At 40.5% G+C, this 19,910-nt stretch overlaps 1 protein-coding gene across 4 annotated transcripts in view; it reads left to right on the top strand.

The window, feature by feature from the left end:
• LOC311598201 (uncharacterized protein) overlaps positions 1–19,910 on the top strand; it is a 28,617-nt gene that overhangs the window by 3,597 nt on the left and 5,110 nt on the right. The window contains exons 2-5 of one of the 4 annotated variants that reach the window (XM_084783178.1): positions 15,753–15,837; positions 16,972–17,060; positions 18,026–18,152; positions 19,591–19,671. In XM_084783178.1, the coding sequence (XP_084639304.1) occupies positions 15,813–15,837; positions 16,972–17,060; positions 18,026–18,152; positions 19,591–19,671 (322 nt within the window). In that variant the 5' untranslated portion in view covers positions 15,753–15,812. Of the gene's footprint in view, positions 1–15,655; positions 15,838–16,971; positions 17,063–18,025; positions 18,153–19,590; positions 19,672–19,910 lie in introns of those variants that run through there. The other 3 variants (XM_084783177.1, XM_084783176.1, XM_084783179.1) reach the window with 3 other exon arrangements.

The raw sequence follows: 19,910 nt of genomic DNA, 5'->3' as shown, positions 1-19,910 counted from the left end.
GAGGCAAATGTTGTACCGCTGATGTACGTCCCTAGCCTCTTGTTGACACATTTTAGTGTTTTGTTCATCATTTCTTGTATATGTGAATAGTTGGTTATGGCAAAGCCACAAAATTCAGCCGAGGGAGCTTGTAGCAATTGGAGAAGCTTCATATTCAACCAACAAAATAAATATGTAACTGCAAATTGATGAAGACTCAAAGTTAAGGACAATATTTTTTCCCTGTCTTTGCATAGGAAAAATATATGTTATATATGAAAGAATGATGATTTAATCCAAAATACTAGATGTTGGAGTTAGCAATGGTGAAATGGAAAGGAGTGGGAGATAGTGACTTCTCCCTCCTCCCAAAATATTATTAGGTGTTGGGCCTATCTTTTTCAGTGTGTCACCTGAGTCTCTTTGGAGATGGTTGCTACTGTTAGGTCAGGATTGTTGGAGGCAATATGAAAATAGGAAACCATCAGCAGAAGCAGATGGTCCTTCACTGTGGAAGTGGAGAGCGTGTGGGGGCTTGGGGCTTGGGATTTTAGAGGGAAGAGAAAAGGTGGAAAAATTTATCTGTGTGTTTGGTCTTTGTGGTCTCAGGGCTGAGACATGCCCAGTAGTTGTTTTTGTCATATGATGAACTTTAAAAAAAATAATTTATTTATTTTTATTTTATGTGCATTGGTGTTTTGCCTTCATGTATGTTAGATCTTGGAGTTAAAGACAGTTGTGACCTTCCATGTGGGTGCTGGGAATTGAACCCAGGTCCTTTGGAAGAGCAGTCAGTGCTCTTAATCGCTGAGCCATCTCTCCAGCCCCATGATGACCTTTTAAAAGGTTTGTCCTGGCTCCTAACTGCAGATGTTCTCATCACGGTTGGTGTTCTTTCCTGACAGGTGCTCTTATCAGCAGGCTGAGTCAGGAGTTTCTCAGCTCCTCTGATACCCTTTGATTTAGGTTATTAACCCTCCGGTGTAATGTTAAGCTTGTGTTCTTGAAGAGTGTGGGTCTTGTTGAGCTCTTGCTTGATGACAGTTCTGTTAGGTAGCACGGATAATGTGTATTACTTCCCTTTGGAGGTAGAAGCAAACTTCAGCTGTCAAGCTGTAGAAATAGGCATAGAACAGGCTGTTGGGACACTACAAAATTTAATGGAGTCGCGTAATTACTACGCGTTGAGTGGATGGAATCAGGAATCAAGAGCATTGCTTCTAGGGGGCTGAATGGTGGTACCACCAAATTCAGGCTGTAGTTAGCCATTACTAGATGGCTGTTATGTTTGGATTTCAGAAAGCAAGGTGGCCACAAATGGAAAAATAATAGAGGAATCACCCTCCTAGAATTGTTTTTAATATAACATTTAACCCTGAGCCCCTATTTTTACATATTGTCTGTGCTAGGTATTTTAACTGAGGATCTAAGCAACCATTTTATCAAACCAAGAAATGGGAATGTCTTTGATTTTATTTTACTGTTTTTCTGTGTTAGAAGGTTTATGACCAATATGGAGTGTTTTTCTACAATGATAAGTATGACTATGGGAAATCTAAGCAAGGCTAAAATGCAAGTAAATCCTGTTTGTTGTTTTCTTCTGTATTTATTCATTCAATTGAGATTTAAGGGGCATGTTTAAATTTAGTGGGACCCCCTAGGCAAAGCCATAATCTGAAAGCAAGATTGACTGAATTCGTACATTTTTTTTTTTGTTAACTGTTATGTTTTAGCAAGAGTTAAAGTTTAAATACACCCTTGTCCCCTTAATTTAAAATCACTAAGTAATCTGGGTCAAGTGGTGATGCCTGAGACCTGGCACATAAAAAACTACCATGCTAGGAATCAAATGAAGAACTTGAAAATTGAGAACACTGTTGTTGTTCTTGAGGTATATTTTAACCCCCTTCAGGGTGATTGTGTCTGTGTAGAATGGGGGCTTATGTAGGCCATTTAGGAGTTAGTCTTGCTAGTTTAATACCAAAGGGAAAGGAAGGAATTCTTGGTACCAAGAGATACAAGCCATTGTTATTTATTTATTTGAATTATTTGTTAACTTATTTTATTTACTATTTTTTCTTGATACATAGCAACTGTGTATTTTGATACACGGTGTAGTATTTTAGAACCATTTGTACATGTAATGACCAGATGAGGATAATTGGCTTGTCTATAACCTCAAAATTGATACTTGGTGTTAGGAACATTGGAAATCTTTTCTATTTTAGCTGTTTTATGTTTAAAGATTTTATTTATTTTGTATATAAGTGTTTTGTCTGCATGTGTGTATGTGCACCATGTATATGCAGGTGTCCAAGTCAGAAGAGTGAGACACCATGTGAATGTTGAGACCCAACCTCAGTGCTCTGGAAGCACAGCAGGTATTTTAACTGTTGAGCCATTTCTCTAGCCCCTATTAGTTGTTTTGGGCTCTTCAGTTACTGGCTGTCAAACAGTTTTCCTGCAGTACTGTAGAACATTAGGACTCAGTCTTCCTAGTCAACTGTACCCTTGTAACAGTTCATTTAAGAAAGATTCTCATGTGAGAATAAAGAATAGGGTGGGGGTTAAGGCAGGGCCATTCCAGTGAGAGGTTACTCTGAGGCACCAGGCCCATTTCCTTTCTTGTTTTGCCTTATTAGCAAGAGGGAGAAACTGAACACTTAGAGGGTAGATAAAAGCCTAGAACAGAACAATACAAAACAAAAATCAGAAGAGACTAGACTCGTGCTGGCTCCTAGGTGACTGAGATACAAAGGAACTTACTTTATTTATTTATTTTTGGTTTTTCGAGACAGGGTTTCTCTGTTACACAGAGCGCTGGCAGTCCTGGACTCTCTTTGTAGATTAAAGGTGTACACCACCATGCCCAGCCCAAAGGAACTTTAAATACAGTACACATGACGGATTGAGTGAAGATGAGAACCATAAATCAATCCTTCCTTCCTTCCTTCCTTCCTTCCTTCCTTCCTTCTTTTATTCAGTGCTGGTGATGAAACCCAGGTCCTTGAACATGCTGGGCAAGTGCCATACCTCTGAGCTGTACTCCAAGCTGTCCTTAGTAACTTTAATATCATATCCTGAGGCACTAGAGTTGAAAATACAGGGTAATTGAAGATAAGAATATTTTATTATAAATAATACAAGACATATGATTAATTATACATATGAAAAATAAAAGTTAATATAATTTTATTCTAAATAGAAAATTTACTTTTTAGATTGGTGTGTAATAAGAGGGATTCAGAAGGCTGACATATGGGATGACTTCTTCCCAGCTTGGTAACATAGTAAAGAAACTTCTCTCCCTCATCAGGAGGAAAGAAAGATCAAAAGGGCACTGACTGAGTTTGGGGCCTTCATTGACATGCATTAAAAGTAACCAACTGACACAATTCAAGAAATTCATTAATTCTAAGACTCAAATTATATTTATACCTGAGGATTCCATTACTCTTTTTTTTTTTCCTTTTTGAGACAGGGTTTCTCTACATAGCCCTGGCTGTCTTGGGACTTGCTATGTAGACCAAGCTGACTTTAAACTCACAGATCCATCTGCCTCTGCTTCCCAAGAGCTGGGATTAAAGACACATGACACTATGCCTGACTTATCCTATCTAATTTATTTTATCTTAATTTTTTAAACATTTCTTTTTTATTAAATATTTAAAAATTTTTATATATACATTTATACTATTACACACATATACAGTAAACTATCTATAACAAGAAGAGCCGTGGCACAATCAGGAATTATATAAATGTTACATTCTTAGTGTTTCGGCTATTTGTATTTGGCAGCCTTGAAGAAAACATCTTTCCTATCTTAGTGCATCTAAAATTCTGAATGTAAATCAATATTTGTCATATCTCATCATTATCAATTTAAAACATCATAGACCTAAAAACATCTTAGTCTCTAAACAACTAAGCTTCATTGTAAAACTATACTATCTGGTCTTCAACCCCATCAGAGACTTGAGAAGGAATAAACTTGATTACCTGAGTATACCAGAGAGCAGGTTAGTAGCTTTCCAAATAAGATAAGAGACAGTTTGCTATTTGCATAGTCACCCCAAACTCTCTATAACATTGGAGCATCATCTTCAGCCTTCTGGCCCAATATATCTGACAGACATATTTGTGAGGCAGTAACTTTTGAGGACTGCTTACCCTATCTTGGCAGAGTTTGGCCTTTGACTCTGCCTACATCCAAGCTTGCCCTTTTTAGGCAGAATTCTGTCTGTGGTAGAAATGAGGACATTTTGCCCAGTGGCTTGTTGGCCACATTTGAAGCCATCTCCATAAGGAGGATGGTTCTTTGATGCTCATCATCTTTGATGTAGGCTGGGTGTTGCCAGGAGTTAACCTGTCTCATTGCCAGTGAATCTTTAAAGCAATAAAAACATTTTAAAATGCCATATTCTGTATGTATCTGAGGTTTTTGAAGGCCTTATCTATTTTACCTTATCTTTCTATAGAATCATATGTATCTATTGCACCTAAGATATATATTCTTGTGGTAAAAATAGACTAGTAATTGATATGACCATGATTTGATCAACTAACAATTAACTTGTATAACTTACTTATTCTAAACAGCCTGCAATAGCACTTTCAAAGTATTGGAAGTAAACCTTGTATCATAATTGGGTCATATGGGTACAATACCTCATATTAGAGTAGGGCTAGAGTAGTGTAAAGAATAATATTACGTTTGAATTCTATACCACTGTATCTGGAATTAAACTTATTTTGCATCTATATACAAAATTCTATACAAGTGAATTAAAAATAACTTTGTGAGTGACAATTAAGGCACTAAGTTGAGAAGTAGATTCACTAATCTGCTTTTTATTCTATCTCTCTGATTTATTTCTATATCCCCCTTCTTTCTTTGCAACCCTTATCTCGAAACCTAAGAATGGGAGATAAAGGAAAAGAGAGACATCCCTGAGTCCAACCTTGTTGTCTCTCTAAATAAGACCAATAATAACTTATAACCAGCTTCCATTGAAAGTAACCCTCTATAGCCCAAGAAAGCAGCCAAAAACCTATCCGACCTCCCTTAAAGGAAATGGGGCATTGTTTTCTCTTAAGGTTTCTTCTGGCTGATTTGGGATGAATAATACCCAAATAAATTCCCAAATTGCCAAATAAAATTGGAAAAAATAGTTAAACAAGTAGGAATAGCATTTGTGGTCCAGTTTCTAAATGTTGAGAAATTCCAGGCTTAATTAAAGTCCTGTGTGGGACATTCTGAACTGCTGGACCAATTGGGATTGGAAGCTTTCTTAAAAGGTGTTGTGGGCACTGTCTTTTTCTGATGAGGCACAGCAACTGTAGCACTTGGTGTTGGAACATGAAGGATGCAGGATGTCAGTGTCCAGCATGCTAGGAGGAATGAGTCGTGTCAGATCTGATCCAATGTCAGTATCCAGTTGTTTTTTTCTAAAAGCACATAATTTCTCACAAGCATTATACAGTCCTAAAATTATAAATATGTAAGGTGTGTATGATGCACAGAACCATTAAGGCTGGTTTTTTGCTCTTTATATGAGCAGGAAAAAAAGACATCTGTAAATCTTCATTCATGCCATACTAAGAATGGTACCTAATAATAATTCGTAGGGGTTCTGTAGCCAACAAGAAGCATTGTCTATGTCTAGACATTCATGCCTCAGCCAGTCTCAGAGCTATTCCCATATAGTGGGATTAGCAATATAAGTTACCTGCTTGTTCTGCACTTTAAATTCTTCACGTCCTGATTGTATTCCCCTCTCTCATCCCCTCCTGATCCCCCTCCCTCCCTCATCACCTCTCTCTCCCTTCCCTAATCCTCTGAAAGGGGAGCCCTTCTCCCCTATCTCATCTGTACTACCTGTAACCTCTTCCCTTGTAGCCTGGCAAGGCCTCCCTGCCAGGGGGAAGTGGTTATAGTTTGGTGGCCAGAGTACATGCCCAAAGAAGTCCCTACTCTGCACATTGAGGGACTCACAAGGAGACTGTGCTACCACATCTGAGCAGAGGGTCTAGGTCCACATCTTACGTGGTCCATGGTTGATGTATCAGTCTCTGTATTGTAGTGTAATTATCCTGTGTTATGTGGCTAATATCCATTTATGAGTGAGTATATGCCATGTGTGTCTTTCTGGGTCTGGGTTATCTCACTCAGGATGATCTTTTGTAGTTCTATCCATTTGCCTGTAAATTTCAAGATTTCCTTGTTTTTAATAGCTGAATAATATTCTATTGTATAAATGTACCACAGTTTTTTTTATTCATTCTTTAGCTGAGAGACATCTGGGTTGTTTCTAGACTCTGGCTGTTAAGAATAAAAATGCTATGAACATAGTTGAGCAAATGTCCATGTTGTATGGTGGAGCATCTTTCCGGTATATTCCCAGGGCCTTGAGGTAGAATTATTCCCAATTTCCTGAGAAAGAACTAGATTGATTTCCAAAGTGGTTGTACAAGTTTGCACTCCCAACAGCAATGGAGGAGTGTTCCCATTTCTCCACATCATCTCCAGCATGTGCTGTCATCTGAGTTTTTGATCTTAGCTATTTGGATATGTGTAAGACGGAATCTCAGAATTGTTTTGAGTTGCATTTCCCTGATAAATAGGGATGCTGAACATTTCATTAAGTGTTTCGCAGCCATTCAATATTCCTCTGTTGAGAATTCTCTGTTTTTCTGTACTCCATTTCTTAATTGGATTATTTGGTTTGGTGGTGTTTAATTTTGTGATTTATATATTTTGGATATTAGCCCTTTGTCAGATGTAGGGTTGGTGAAGATCTTTTCCCAGTCTGTAGGCTGTCGTTTTGTTCTGTTGACAGTGTCCTTTGCCTAACAGAAGCTTTCACTTCATAAGGTCCCATTTATTAATAGTTGATCTTAGGGCCTGAGCTGTTGGTGTTCTGTTCAGAAAGTTGTCTCCTGTGCCAATGAGCTCAAGGCTCTTCTACACTTTTCCTTTTAACAGATTTAGTGTGTCTGGTTTTATGTTGAGGTCTTTAATCCATTTGGACTTTAGTTTTGTGCAGGGTGATAAATATAGATCTATTTTCATTTTTTCTACATGTAGACATCCAGTTAGACCAGCACCATTTGTTGAAGATGCTATCTTTTCCCCCTATTGTACGGCTTTGGCTTTTTTGTCAAAAAAATCAAGTGTCCATAGGTATGTGGGTTTATTTCTTGGTCCTTAATTCGATTCCATTGATCAACCAGCCTAATTCTATGCCAGTACCATGCTGTTTTTTTTTTTTTTTAATTACTGTTGCTCTATAGCACAGCTTGAGATCTGGGATAGAGATTCTCCCAGAAGATCGTTTATTGAACAGTATTGTTTTAGCTATTCTGTTTGTTTTCTCTCTCCATATGAAGTTGAGAATTGATCTTTCAGGGTTGGTAAAGAATTGTGTGGGTATTTTGATGGGAATTGCATTGAATCTGTAGATTGCTTTCAGTAAGATGGCCATTATTACTATGTTGATTCTCCTGATCCACGAGCATGGGAGATCTTTCCATCTTCTGACATCTTCTTCAAATTTTTTCTTCAGAGACATGAAGTCTTTTTCATATAAATCTTTCACTTTCTTGATCAGAGTTACACCAAGATACTTTATATTATTTGTGGCTATTGTGAAGAGTATAGTTTCCCTAACTTCTTTTTCAGCCTGTTTGTCTTCTGTATACAGGAGGGCCATTGATTTTTTTTTTTGAATTGATTTTGCATCTAGCCACTTTGCTGAATGTGTTTATCACCTGTAGGACTTCTTTGATAGATTTTTTTTGGGTCACTTACATATCCTATTATCATCTGTGAATAGTGATAGCTTGACTTCTTCTTTTCTGATTTGTTTCCCATTGATCTCCTTTAATGTCTTATTGCTCTAGCTAGGACTTAAGTATTATATTGAAGAGATATGGAGAGAGTGGGCAGCCTTGTCTTGTCCCTGATTTCAGTGGGATTGATTTAAGTTTCTCTCCCTTTAGTTTGAGGTCAGCAATAGGCTTGCTGTATGCTGCCTTATTATGTTTAGGTGTGTGCCTTGTATCTCTGCTGTGTCTAGGACTTTTAACACGAATAGGTGTTGGGTTTTGTGGAATGTTTTTTTCGCATCTAAGGAGATGATTATGTAGTTTTTTCTTTCCGTGTATCGATATGATGAATTACATTGATGGATTTTTGTGTATTGAACCACCCCTGCATGACTGAGATAAAGCCTACTTGGTCATGTTAAATCATAGTTTTGAAGTGTTACTGAATTCAGTCTGTGAGTATTTTATTGAGTATTTTCGCATCAATGTTCATAAGAGAAATTGGTCTGACATTCTCTTTCTCTGTTGAAGCTTCCTGTGGTGTAGGTATCAAGGTGACTGTGACTTCATAGAATGAGTTTGATTCTATTTTGTGGAATAGTTTGAAGAGAATTGGTATTAGGTCTTCTCTGAACATCTGGTAGAATTCTGTGCTGAATCCATCTGGTCCTGGGCTATTTTTTTGGGGGGTGGGGGGAGACTTTTGATGACTGTCTCTGTTCCCTTAGGTGTGATAGGACTATCTAATTTGTTTACCTCATCTAGATTCAATTTTAGTAGTTGGCAGCTATCAAGAAAATTGTCCATTTCATTTAGGTTTTCAAATTTTGTGGCATATAGGCTTTTGAAGTAAGACCTGATGATTCTTTGCATTTCCTCAGTGTGTCATTATGTTTCCCTTTTCATTTTTGATTTTGTTGATTTGAATGATCTCCCTCTGCCTTTTAGTTAGTTTGGCTAAATGTTTGTCAAACTTGTTGATTTTCTCAAAGAACCAGCTTTCGGTTTCATTGATTCTTTGAATTGTTTTCTTTGTTTCCAATTTATTGATTTCAGCCCTGAGTTTGATGATTTCTAGCGATCCACTCCTCTTGGGTGTATTTGTTTCTTTTTGTTCTAGAACTTTCAGGTGTGCTGATAAGTTGCTAGTATGGGATCTCTCCAGTTTCTTTATAAAGGCACTTAGTGCTATGAACTTTTCTCTTAGCACTGCTTTCATTGTGTCCCATAAGTTTGGGTATGTTGTGACTTCAGTTTTATTGAATTCTAGGACGTTTTTAATTTCTCTTTTTATTTTGTCAAGGGTAAGGACCCAGATGTCATTGATCAGGAAATTGTTCAGTTTCCATGAGTTTGTAGGGTTCTTTCTTTTAGCTAGGGAAGTTTTCTTCTATGATTTTGTTGAAAATGTTTCTGGGCCTTGGAGCTTGGAGTCTTCTCCTCCTTCTGTTTCTATTGTTGTTAGTTTTGGTCTTTTTATAGTGTCCCAGATTTCTTGGATGTTTTTGTTTTACTTTTTAGTTTTAACCTTTTCTTTGATAGATGTATCGATAACTTCGATCATGTCTTCCACACTTGAGATTCTCTCTTCCATCTCTTACAGGTGGTTGGCGTGGCTTTGTGTCCGTGTCCGTGGTTCCTGTTCTCTTCCCTCTGTTTTCCAACTCTAAGATTGCCTCAACTTGTGTTTTCTTTGTTGCTTCCAATTCCCTCTTTAGGTCTTGAAAAGGCTTACTCATTTCTTTCTCCCATTGGATTGAATTTTCCTCTAATTCTTTATAGGATTTATTCAATTCCTTCATCTCTTTGCATGTATTTCCCTGTAATTCTTTATGGGATTTATTCAATTCCTTAATCTGTTTGAATGTATTTCCCTGTGTTTCTTTGAGTGATTTATTTTCCTCTTTCAAGGCTTCTATCATTTTCACTTCAGATTTAAAGTCTTCTCCTTGTGCTTCATGGATGTTCATCTTTCCAGTGCTTGATGTGTTATGATCACTAGTTTCTGGTGGTGTTATATGACTCAGAGTTTTGTTGCTAGTCTTCTTGTACTGTCCTCTAGGCGTCTGGTTGTCTCTGGTGTTAGCAGGCCTAGAGGCTCCTCCAATGGAGTCACTGTCTGTGTCCCATATGGGCCAGGCAGGTTGGGGGCAAGTAAAGAGAGCTCCAAGCTGAATGTTGTTTGCTAGGGCTCCCCAGAAGCCTCCTTAGGATCTTGGACAGTGCATGTTAGAGCTTGCACCCAGCTCAGCTCAACTGGGTTCCCTGTCTATATTCAGTTGGGTCAGGCAGGACAGGAATGGGCTGATAGATTTCTAAGCCCAAAGCTGTTCTTTTTTGAGATGGCAGGGCTCTGCTTATTTCCTCTGTGTCCCAGTTGGACTATGCCGGTAAGCCGCCGGCAGGGGGAGAGGGATTTGAACCCAAAGCTGCCTTCAGAATGGCAGCTAATCTGGGGTGTGGCCCAGAAGGGTCTTTGCTCAGCCTATGTGCTCTGTGCCCTAGTTGTATCAGAGCAGTGTGCTTCAGGCGGGCCTGTGGATATAGACCCAGGCCTGAATTTGCTCACAGGATGGCAGCTAATGTGGATTGTGGCCCATTTAAGTCTTTGCTCAGCCTGGATGGCAAGCAGCTAGGGGGTCTGAGAGAGATCAGAGCCCCAAGGTGCTTTGGTGCCCCACACTCTTTCTTGGGAGGCAGCTAATGTGGATTGTGGCCAGTGCTGGCACTTAGTTCTGCCTGTCCGCTCCCCGACCTGGATCCTGCAAGCAGTAGACAGGTGGTGAGAGCTGCACGGATATCCCACAGTCCTTCTCAAGATGGTGGCTAGTGTGATCTGTCCCCTGGATTTTTCTGTGGGTTAGCTGGGTGGCCAGGGGCCAGACTCACCACGCTCCACACAGCGTGGATCCCTCTCACCTGGGAAGCAGCAGCACTGGTGTTTTGTAGATCTCAGTTTGGTCTTTGGGTCGCTGTGCAGTCCTGCTTGTCCTGCTGATCAGCAGTATGTGATTGGTGCTGCCATCTTGGATCTTCTTCTCCTATCTAATTTAAAACTGTGTCTCTATAGTCTTACAGAATTAAAATGGAGAAGTAGGTATGCTTCACTCTTTTTTTTTTTTACTTTTTAAAATATATTTTATTAATTTATTCATATTACATCTCAATTGTTATCCCACCCCTTGTATCCTCCCATTCCTCCCTCCCTCCCATTTTCCCCTTACTCCCCTCCCCTATGACTGTGACTGAGGGGGACCTCCTTCCCCTGTATATGCTCATGGGGTATCAAGTTTCTTCTTGGTAGCCTGCTATCCTTCCTCTGAGTGCCACTCAGTTGTGGAGAATGTCCTGTGCATTGGCTAGATCTGGGTAGGAGTTCGAAGTTTACTGCACGTATTGTCCTTGGCTGGTGCCATAGTTTGAGCAGGACCCCTGGGCCCAGATCTGCCCATCATAATGTTCTTTTTGTAGGTTTCTAGGACCCTCTGGATCCTTCTATTTCCCCATTCTCCCATGCTTCTCTCACCTAGAGTCCCAATAGGATGTCCTCCCCTCTGTCCCACTTTCCTGGTAAGTGAAGACTTTCATGGGACATATCCCTTGGACTAGTGTCCAGATATAAGTGAGTATATACCATTTGACTCTTTCTGCTTCTGGGTTAACTCACTCATTATTGTCATTTCTAGTTCAATCCATTTGTCCACACATTCCAGAAATTCCTTGTTTTTAATAGCTGAGTAGTATTCCATAGTGTAAATGTACCACAGTTTCTTTATCCATTCTTCTACTGAGGGATACTTAGGCTGTTTCTATGTTCTGGCTATTATGAATAAGGCTGCTATGAACATGGTTGAGCAAATTTTCTTGTTGTGTGCTGGAGCATCTTCTGGGTATATTCCAAGAAGTGGAATAGCTGGGTCTTGAGGAAGCCCTATTCCCATTTTTCTGAGATAACACCAGATAGATTTCCAAAGTGGCTGTACTAGTTTGCATTCCCATCAGCAATGAAGGAGTGTTCCTCTCTGTCCACATCCTCAGCAGCATGTGGTGTCGCTTGAGTTTTTGATCTTAGCCATTCTGATGGGTGTAAGATGGAATTTCAGAGTTGTTTTGATTTGCATTTCCCTGATGACTAAAGAGGTTGAACATTTCTTTAAGTGTTTCTCAGCTATTCGATATTACTCTGTTGAGAATTCTCTGTTTAGTTTCGAGCCCCATTTCTCAATTGGGTTATTTGGTTTGGTGGTGTTTAATTTCTTGAGTTCTTTGTATATTTTGGAAATTAGACCTTTGTCAGATGTAGGGTTGATGAAGATCTTTTCCCAGTCTGTAGGCTGTCACTTTGTTCTGTTGACAGTGTCTCCTGCCTTACATAAGCTTCTCAGCCTCATGAGATCCCATTTATTAATTGTTGACCTTAAGGCCTGGGCTGTTGGAGCTCTGTTCAGGAAGTTGTCTCCTGTGCCAGTGTGTTCCAGACTCTTCCCCACTTTTTCTTCTAACTGACTTAGTGTCTCTGGTTTTATGTTGAAGTCTTTGATCCACTTGGATTTGAGTTTTGTGCATGGTGACAAATATGGGTCCAATTCCATTTTTTTACTTGTAGCTATCCAGTTAGACCAGTACCATTTGTTGAAGATGCTATCCTTTTTCCATTGAATAGATTGTATGCTTCACTCTTAGCTGTGTACTTACCTGAATTTCATAATAGTCGCAGTAAGTATTGCCCTAAAATATTCCAAGTACATGCTCAGCATAATAACAAATAAGAATAACTTGGTTCTTGGGCCTAGTGTGGTGGTGCATGCCTGTAATCCCAGCACTTGGGTGGCAGAGCAGGCAGAATTCTGCTAGTTCGAGGACAGCCTGGTCTTCAAAGTGAGTCCAGGATAGCCAAGGCTAACAGAGAGATCCTGTCTTGAAAAACCAAACAAAACCAAACAAAACAAAAAACCAACCAACCAACCAACCAACCAAACAAACAAAAAACCCCCAAAACCCCACAAAAAACAAAACAACCAAAAAAAACCCCCACAAACAAACAAATTGACTTGATAGGTGCTAGAGAGATGACCCAATGACTCAAAGTACTCACTGGTGCTCTTCCAGAGGACCTGGGTTTGATTCCTAGTACCCACATGTTCATTCTTTGTTTCAGATCAAAGCTGAAGTACCTCAACAATTTTGCCAGCCTAATCTTTGAAGAAGACATTAATAACATCTTGTATGAGCATTGATTTGGCACATTTCTTTTTTTAAATGGACATGTGTATATATACATATTTATTTGTGGATTGATCCGTGTCAGCGTTTGTGTGTGTGTGTGTGTGTGTGTGTGTGTGTGTGTGTGTGTGTGTGTGTGTGTATACATGTGAAGGCCAGAGGACAATCTCATGTTTGTCACATTTAGGAATACTATCCATCTTCTGAAACAGGGTCTCTCTTTGTCTGGAGCTTAATGATTAGGCTAGACTGTCTGGCCAAGGATTCCCAGGGATCCTCCTGTCTCTGACTTCCTAGTTCATGATTACAACTGCATACCACTATGTCTGGCAAATTTCACATAGGTACTGGAGATAACACTTAGGTCCTCATACTGCCTGAACTGTCTCTCTAGCCTTTTGACACACTTATTTTGAGACTGTTGTAGCCTTGGCTGTCCTGGACTCAGGCTGGTCTTGAACTACAGAGATCTGCCTGTCCCTGTGGCCCCACCCCCCACTTACAGCCCCGTCTTAGGGAGGCATTTTCTTAATTGACGTTACCTCTTCTAAGGTGACTCTAGCTTGTATCAAGTTGACAGAAAACTAGCCAGCACACCTTATGCTGTGGTTTCTACCCTCTGTTATGAGCAAAAACAGAGCTCAGAAGATGCATCTCAGTGTTTATAGACAGGGACTGTATTTGACTTTGTTAGTGCCTCAGAAATAGTCTGACTTTCAAAATTTTTTTACTTTTAATTATGTATGTGCACATTTGTCTTCATGGGGGTTTGTGCCTGTGAGTGCAGGTCCTGAGAAGAGAGTGTTGAATATCCTGGCACTGAAGTTACAGGTGGTCGTGTTCTTCCTGATGCGGGTTCTGGGAACTAAACTTGGGTCCTTTTATAAGGGCAATACATGTCTTAATTGTTGAACCATTTCCCCAGCTCCTAAATGTCTTTTTTCAATCAATATAACTATGAATTATTATTGTTTCTGGTGTGTGTATGTGTGTGTGTGCGCGCGCGTGCATATTGTGAAGGTGCATGTGCCATGGTTAGCATGAAGAAGACAGAAAACAAATTTGTACATGGCTTTCTCCTTCTACCCTTATGTGGATTTTAGAAAACAAGTTCAGATTGCCAGGCTGTGCAGCAAACATTTTACTCACTGAGCCATCTTGGTAGCCCCCTAGTCAGACTTTCTTGGTAAAACTTTACTGAAGCTGGCCACGGTGAAGCTGGCCACGGTGATGCTGGCCACGGTGAAGCTGGCCACGGTGAAGCTGGCCACGGTGAAGCTGGCCACGGTGATGCTGGCCACGGTGAAGCTGGCCACGGTGAAGCTGGCCACGGTGATGCTGGCCACGGTGAAGCTGGCCACGGTGATGCTGGCCACGGTGAAGCTGGCCACGGTGAAGCTGGCCACGGTGATGCTGGCCACGGTGAAGCTGGCCACGGTGAAGCTGGCCACGGTGAAGCTGGCCACGGTGATGCTGGCCACGGTGAAGCTGGCCACGGTGAAGCTGGCCACGATGGTGATAGGTACATATCATTCCAATACTTAGGAAACCCTGGCAGGATGGTCAGGGATTCAGGGTCATTCTCAGCTTATATTGAGTAGGAAACCAGCCTGGGCTCTGGGAGACTTGGTTCAACTAACAAATAAACAAAGAGCACAATGTGATGTTCTAGTTTTAACCTAGAGCAAAAGTAAGCCAGGCATTAATTTACAGAGTCTTTCCATGGCGATCCCACTGAGGAGTGCCATCTACCATATCAGAATGTAAGTCAGAGTGCCTAAAGCTTTACTATATCTCTAAGTAGATAATTTGAATAATTGCTTATTTTTTCTAGGTCTTGTTTATTTTTTTTAATGAACTGTTTTTACATTTATTTATTTAGTATGTGTTATGCCACAGCATGAGTGTGGAGGTCAGAGGACAGCTTTCAAGAGTTGATTTTCTCCTTCTACCTTATGGGTCAGAGATTGTACTCAGGCTGCTGTGCCTACCAGCAAACACCTTGACCTGCTGAGTCATCTCACTGGTCCTGAGTCTGGATGCTTAAAAAAAATTGTTTCTTTATTTTATGAGTATGAGTGTTTTGCCTGCATGTATATGTACCATATGGGTGCCTGGTGTTCATAGAAGACCAAAGAGAGTAACCAAAGTTATGGCTGGTTGTGAGTCACCATGTAGGTGCTGGGAACTAAACCCAGCTCCTCTACAAAAGCAGTCAGCGCTCTAACCACTGAACTGTCCCCCTAGCTCCCTCATCTAGGTTTTTTAAACATAAATGTTGCTAATGATGGGAGCCCTTGAAGCCTTAGGATAATTAATCTTTAAGTTTGTTTTTATATTTATTTATGTCTATGATTGTGTGTGTGTGTGTGTTTCTGCGTGAATGCATTCCTTGTGTATGAAAGTACCGACAGAGGCAGAAGAGGTGTCTGATTAAGTGGAGCTGGAATTACAAGTGGTTGTAATCAGCTCCACATGGGTGCTGAAAACTGAGCTCAGATTTGGGAGAGCAGCAAATGCTCTTAACTGCTCAGCCATCTCTCCAGCCCACGTGTTACCATTTTTAGTGGCTTTCACCTATCATAAAGAGAAAGAGCTAATTATGATGCTTGATGATTAATAGATATTTGATGATGATGATCTATGTCTTCAAGAATGCAAGTAACACTATAGAGAGAAGAAAGATCACCACTGACCACTTATATGTATAAACTGCCCAGACGTGTCCTTCAGATTCCGGAAGAGAGCGTTCCAGTGTATTTCACCATTACCCTTATAGGATGGAAGCCATCGGTTTGTCCCATGGTAAGACTGGCTCATGTGTCATGTGCTCCTTGTACAGACAGAATAGGTGCTAGTAGTGAGCTTGACTAGTCATTCTGCCCATTCAGGGAGGCTTCTGTGACTGAATATGAAATTACCTCAGTGACTTATTGGAACCCTTGGTACCTTGTAGTGTTGTTTGGAAAGGTTGTTGAACTTTCAGGAAGTGGAGCTTTGCTGGAGGAAGTAGCTCAGTGGAGCGTGGGCCTTGAGGTTTTATAGCCTAGCCCTACTTCCTGTTCATTCTCTGTCTCCTGACTACTAATGCAGTATAATCAGCCAGCCTCCCACTCTTGCTGCCATGCCTTCTCCTATAGAGAGAAGATCACCAGTGGCCACTTATTGAGTATAACTGACTCGTTGTGCCCTTCAAATTCCAGAAGAGAGTGTTCCAGTATATTTCAAGGATTATACCCTCTTGAACTATGAGCCACAATAAACTCTTCCTTAAGTTGCTTCTTTTTATTTTTTGATTTTCATGTATGTTTTGCCTGCACGTAGTCTATGGACCACATGCATGCTTTTGGTGCCTTTGGACGTCATAAAAGGGCATTAGATTTCCTGGAACTGGAGTTGTGGATGGCTGTGAGCTACTGTGCAGGTGCTAGGAACTGAACATGGCTCCTCTGCAAAAGCAACAAGTGCTCTTTACAACTCAGCCATCTCCAGTCCCCAAAGTTGCCTCTTGTGAGGATTTTTTATCGTCGCAATGAGAAAAATAACTAATACAGACGATGAAGTTGGCAAGAGTTGCTGAAGTTGTCTGTTTTGTAAGCCAGCTTGATGAGATGTGTGCTTTGGTCCTGGGTGCTACTTGGTTTCATTCATGAGTTCCTCCGCCATGGGCAGTAGTTAAGAGGTCATGTTTCTAGGGCTCATTGTTGATTACCTGTAAACTAAGGATGATATACTTGTCCTCATGGGCAGTGTTGCTCACCATTCCTTTTTTGAGTTTGATTGTTCTGGCACTGTGTGGTAGTCCTATATGTATGTGAAATGATTGATTTCTTGTGTTGGACTATCAGGGAATTTTGATAAGCTTAGGATAGGATGACAGCCATGTGTGTAAATGTCAGAATTATGGCTAATCTGGTTTTTTTTTTCTTTTCCTTCTAGGCTTATTTTCTAGGAACCCAAGCTATTTTCACAATGAAAAGACAGAGATGGAAAGGATGGTGTCTGACTGCTGGAGAAGTAGTTACCAGGTGTGAGTAAAGCATTTCCTGCCATTATACCCATAAGGCTGACACATTTCCATGTAGGCAGACTTTACTCCTCTAGAGTAAATAAAACCTCATTCAAGGTCTGAGTGATTAGTTGTATTTCTTCATGACTATATCCTCTCAAACTGCAAGCCAGAATACATTTTTTTTTCTCCCTGATGTTGCTTCTGGTCATATATTTATTATATCAATGAGAAAAGTAACATTTTATATTGGTTTAGGATTATTGTGAAAATCATTCCAGTTCAGTAATTTGTACTTAATCTTCATCCTCATGACATCATTATGTATTTCTGATTTTACTGTATTCTGACGGTTGATAGAGGGGGTGAATGTTCTGCTTTCTGAAAGACTTTATTCACTTCTTAGCATTTATCAAGTGTATACAGTAGGTTTAATGTGTTTAAGTAGAAGGAAATAAACGAGAAAGAACATCTGGTCTGGTTATAGGTGAGACAACGAGATGTGTCAGGAAAGACACAGGAATGAAGTCAGGCACAGTGGTGCACGCCTTTAATTCCAGCGTTGGGTAGGTAAAAGTGGGAAAGTAGAGAATTTAGGGCCAGCCAACCTGGCCCACTCTACTCTGTCTTTAAAAATAAGACATGAAAGTGAAAATTAATAGTAGTGAGATGGAGCCAGGTGTGGTGGCGCAGGCCTTTAATCCCAGCACTCAGGAAGGCAGAGGCAGGTGGATCGCTGTGAATTTGAGGCCAGCCTGGTCTACAAAGCAAGTCCAGGAAAGCCAAGGCTACACAGGGAAACTCTATCATGAGAAAAAACAAGTGGGTGAGATGGATATAAAGAGCAGCTGGAGCTATTCCCTGACCGCTGGCATAGGCTGCTGGAGAACTTCCAACTCTGTTGTAGCCATTGGGTTCCTATCCTCAGTCTCCTGTGGCCTTGGATGGAGATGTTGGTTCAAATCCAAGTGTGTGTGATTGTAGGAGTCAGTGACCTTTGAGGATGTGGCTGTAGACTTCACTGAGGAGGAATGGACTTTACTGGACACACAACAAAGGAACCTTTACAGAGAGGTGATGCTTGAGAACTTCCAGAACCTGGCCACATTAGGTGAGGTTCCCCTCATTCCCTGTAGACTCTTACAGAACAAAAATACGTATATATTTCTAATAACAGTTTATTATTTTATGTTGTATGTGTGTGCACATGCGTGTATGTGCATGTGTACACGTTTGTGTATATCATAGTCCACACATGGAGTTCAGGCAACAACTTTGGGAGTGATCTCTCTCATTCTACCACGGGAGATGTAGGGATAGCACTTAGGTTGTCAGGCTTTGCTGCAAGCACCTTTACCTGCTGAGCCATCACACCTATGAATTTTCTGTGTTTAGGATTAGTGATAGTAGCTATAAGGACAGTTGAAAATACCAAAGGGCTGGGCATGGTGGTGCATGCCTTTAATTTCAGTATTAGGAAGGCAGAGGCAGGAGACTCTTATTTGAATCACTCTGGTCTACATAGTGAGCTCCAGATTAGCCAGGACTACATAGAGAAACTCTTCTCAAGAAACAAAACAAAGCAAAAAACAGAGGAGAGAGAAGAGAGCAGGGAGGGATGGAGGGAGGGAGGGAGAGAAAGAGAGGGAAAGAGAGAGAGAGAGAGAGGGAGAGAGAGACAGAGAGAGACAGAGACACAGAGAGATAGACAGACAGACAGATAGAGACAGAGACAGAGTGTGCGTGAGCTCATACTCTGCCCTATTGTGTTTTAATCTACTCTGTTGTGTCTTAAAACACAGCCTTAACACCACCAGTATTGCTACTGTGCTGTACTAAAAGGAAATTATCAGACTATCTTAGACAAACTGAATCTGAAATACTGTTTGGTTTTCTGATCATCTCTGTTTTCCCTCCTCATGATTCTAACGCACTGCAATATTGAACTACTAGTGTGTCTTTTTCTTCATGATAACAAAGATTTTGTAGATTTAGTGGTACATGCCCTTCATCCTACCTCTCTAGGAAGTAGAAACAGGGATGTCCCTGTGAGTTCAAGGCCAGCCTGATCTACAAAGTTTTAGGCCAAGGGCAGCCAAGACCATACAGTGGAAACCTGTCTCAATTTCCTTTCTTTCACTTTATTTTGCATTTGATTAATATTCGTGCTTAAAAATCTTGTTTACACTAATTCTTGTTTATCACTGTGTATATCTAAAAGTCAGTAGACAACTTGGGGGAGCCAGCTCTTTCTTCCCACCATGTTCCAGGCATGTAAACAGGTGGTCAAGCTTAGTGGCAAGCACTTGTACCTGGTGAACCATCCCACTGCCCAGTATTAGTGTTTTGTCTTATCCCTGTAACTGTCACTTTAGGCTTTAAGGGTAAGAAGTCAGTTCCTATTGAACATAAAAGGTGTGCTTACATGTTGGGGTCTTTAGCAGTAGTTCATTGCTGTCATTGGAACCATAGTTTCTAAGTCATGCAAGGGTATATCCACCCTTTCTTGCTTGATCTGCTTTCATGAATGCATCTGTCCTCATGTACAGGATGTCAGCTCATCAGATCCAAATTGAGCTCTTGTTCGGAGGCTGAAGAGTTGAGAGTAGTCGAGAGAAGACTTCACCAAGGTAACTGCTTAGGAGTTTAGTCTGTTTGGAATGTGGTAGGGACCCTGCTCCTCATCCCGTGGTCAGCACAAAGGCTAAGGAAGTGCTCTACCATTAAGGTATATTACCACCAAGAGAAAACTTGAGTTAGAAGGCTGAGGCCTTTGGACTTGAAAGTTTTAGATCTTCATACCTCTACATTTTATTACTTTCCATCTATTTAGACTGTTTCAAGCTCAATTGTCCAAATCTTTCTTCTT

This window comes from Acomys minous (assembly GCF_964271855.1).
Source record: "Acomys minous genome assembly, chromosome: 5".
NCBI classification, from domain to species: domain Eukaryota; kingdom Metazoa; phylum Chordata; class Mammalia; order Rodentia; family Muridae; genus Acomys; species Acomys minous.
The sequence above is the reverse complement of the archived record's forward strand: the minus strand, read 5'-3'. Positions and strand labels throughout refer to the sequence as shown.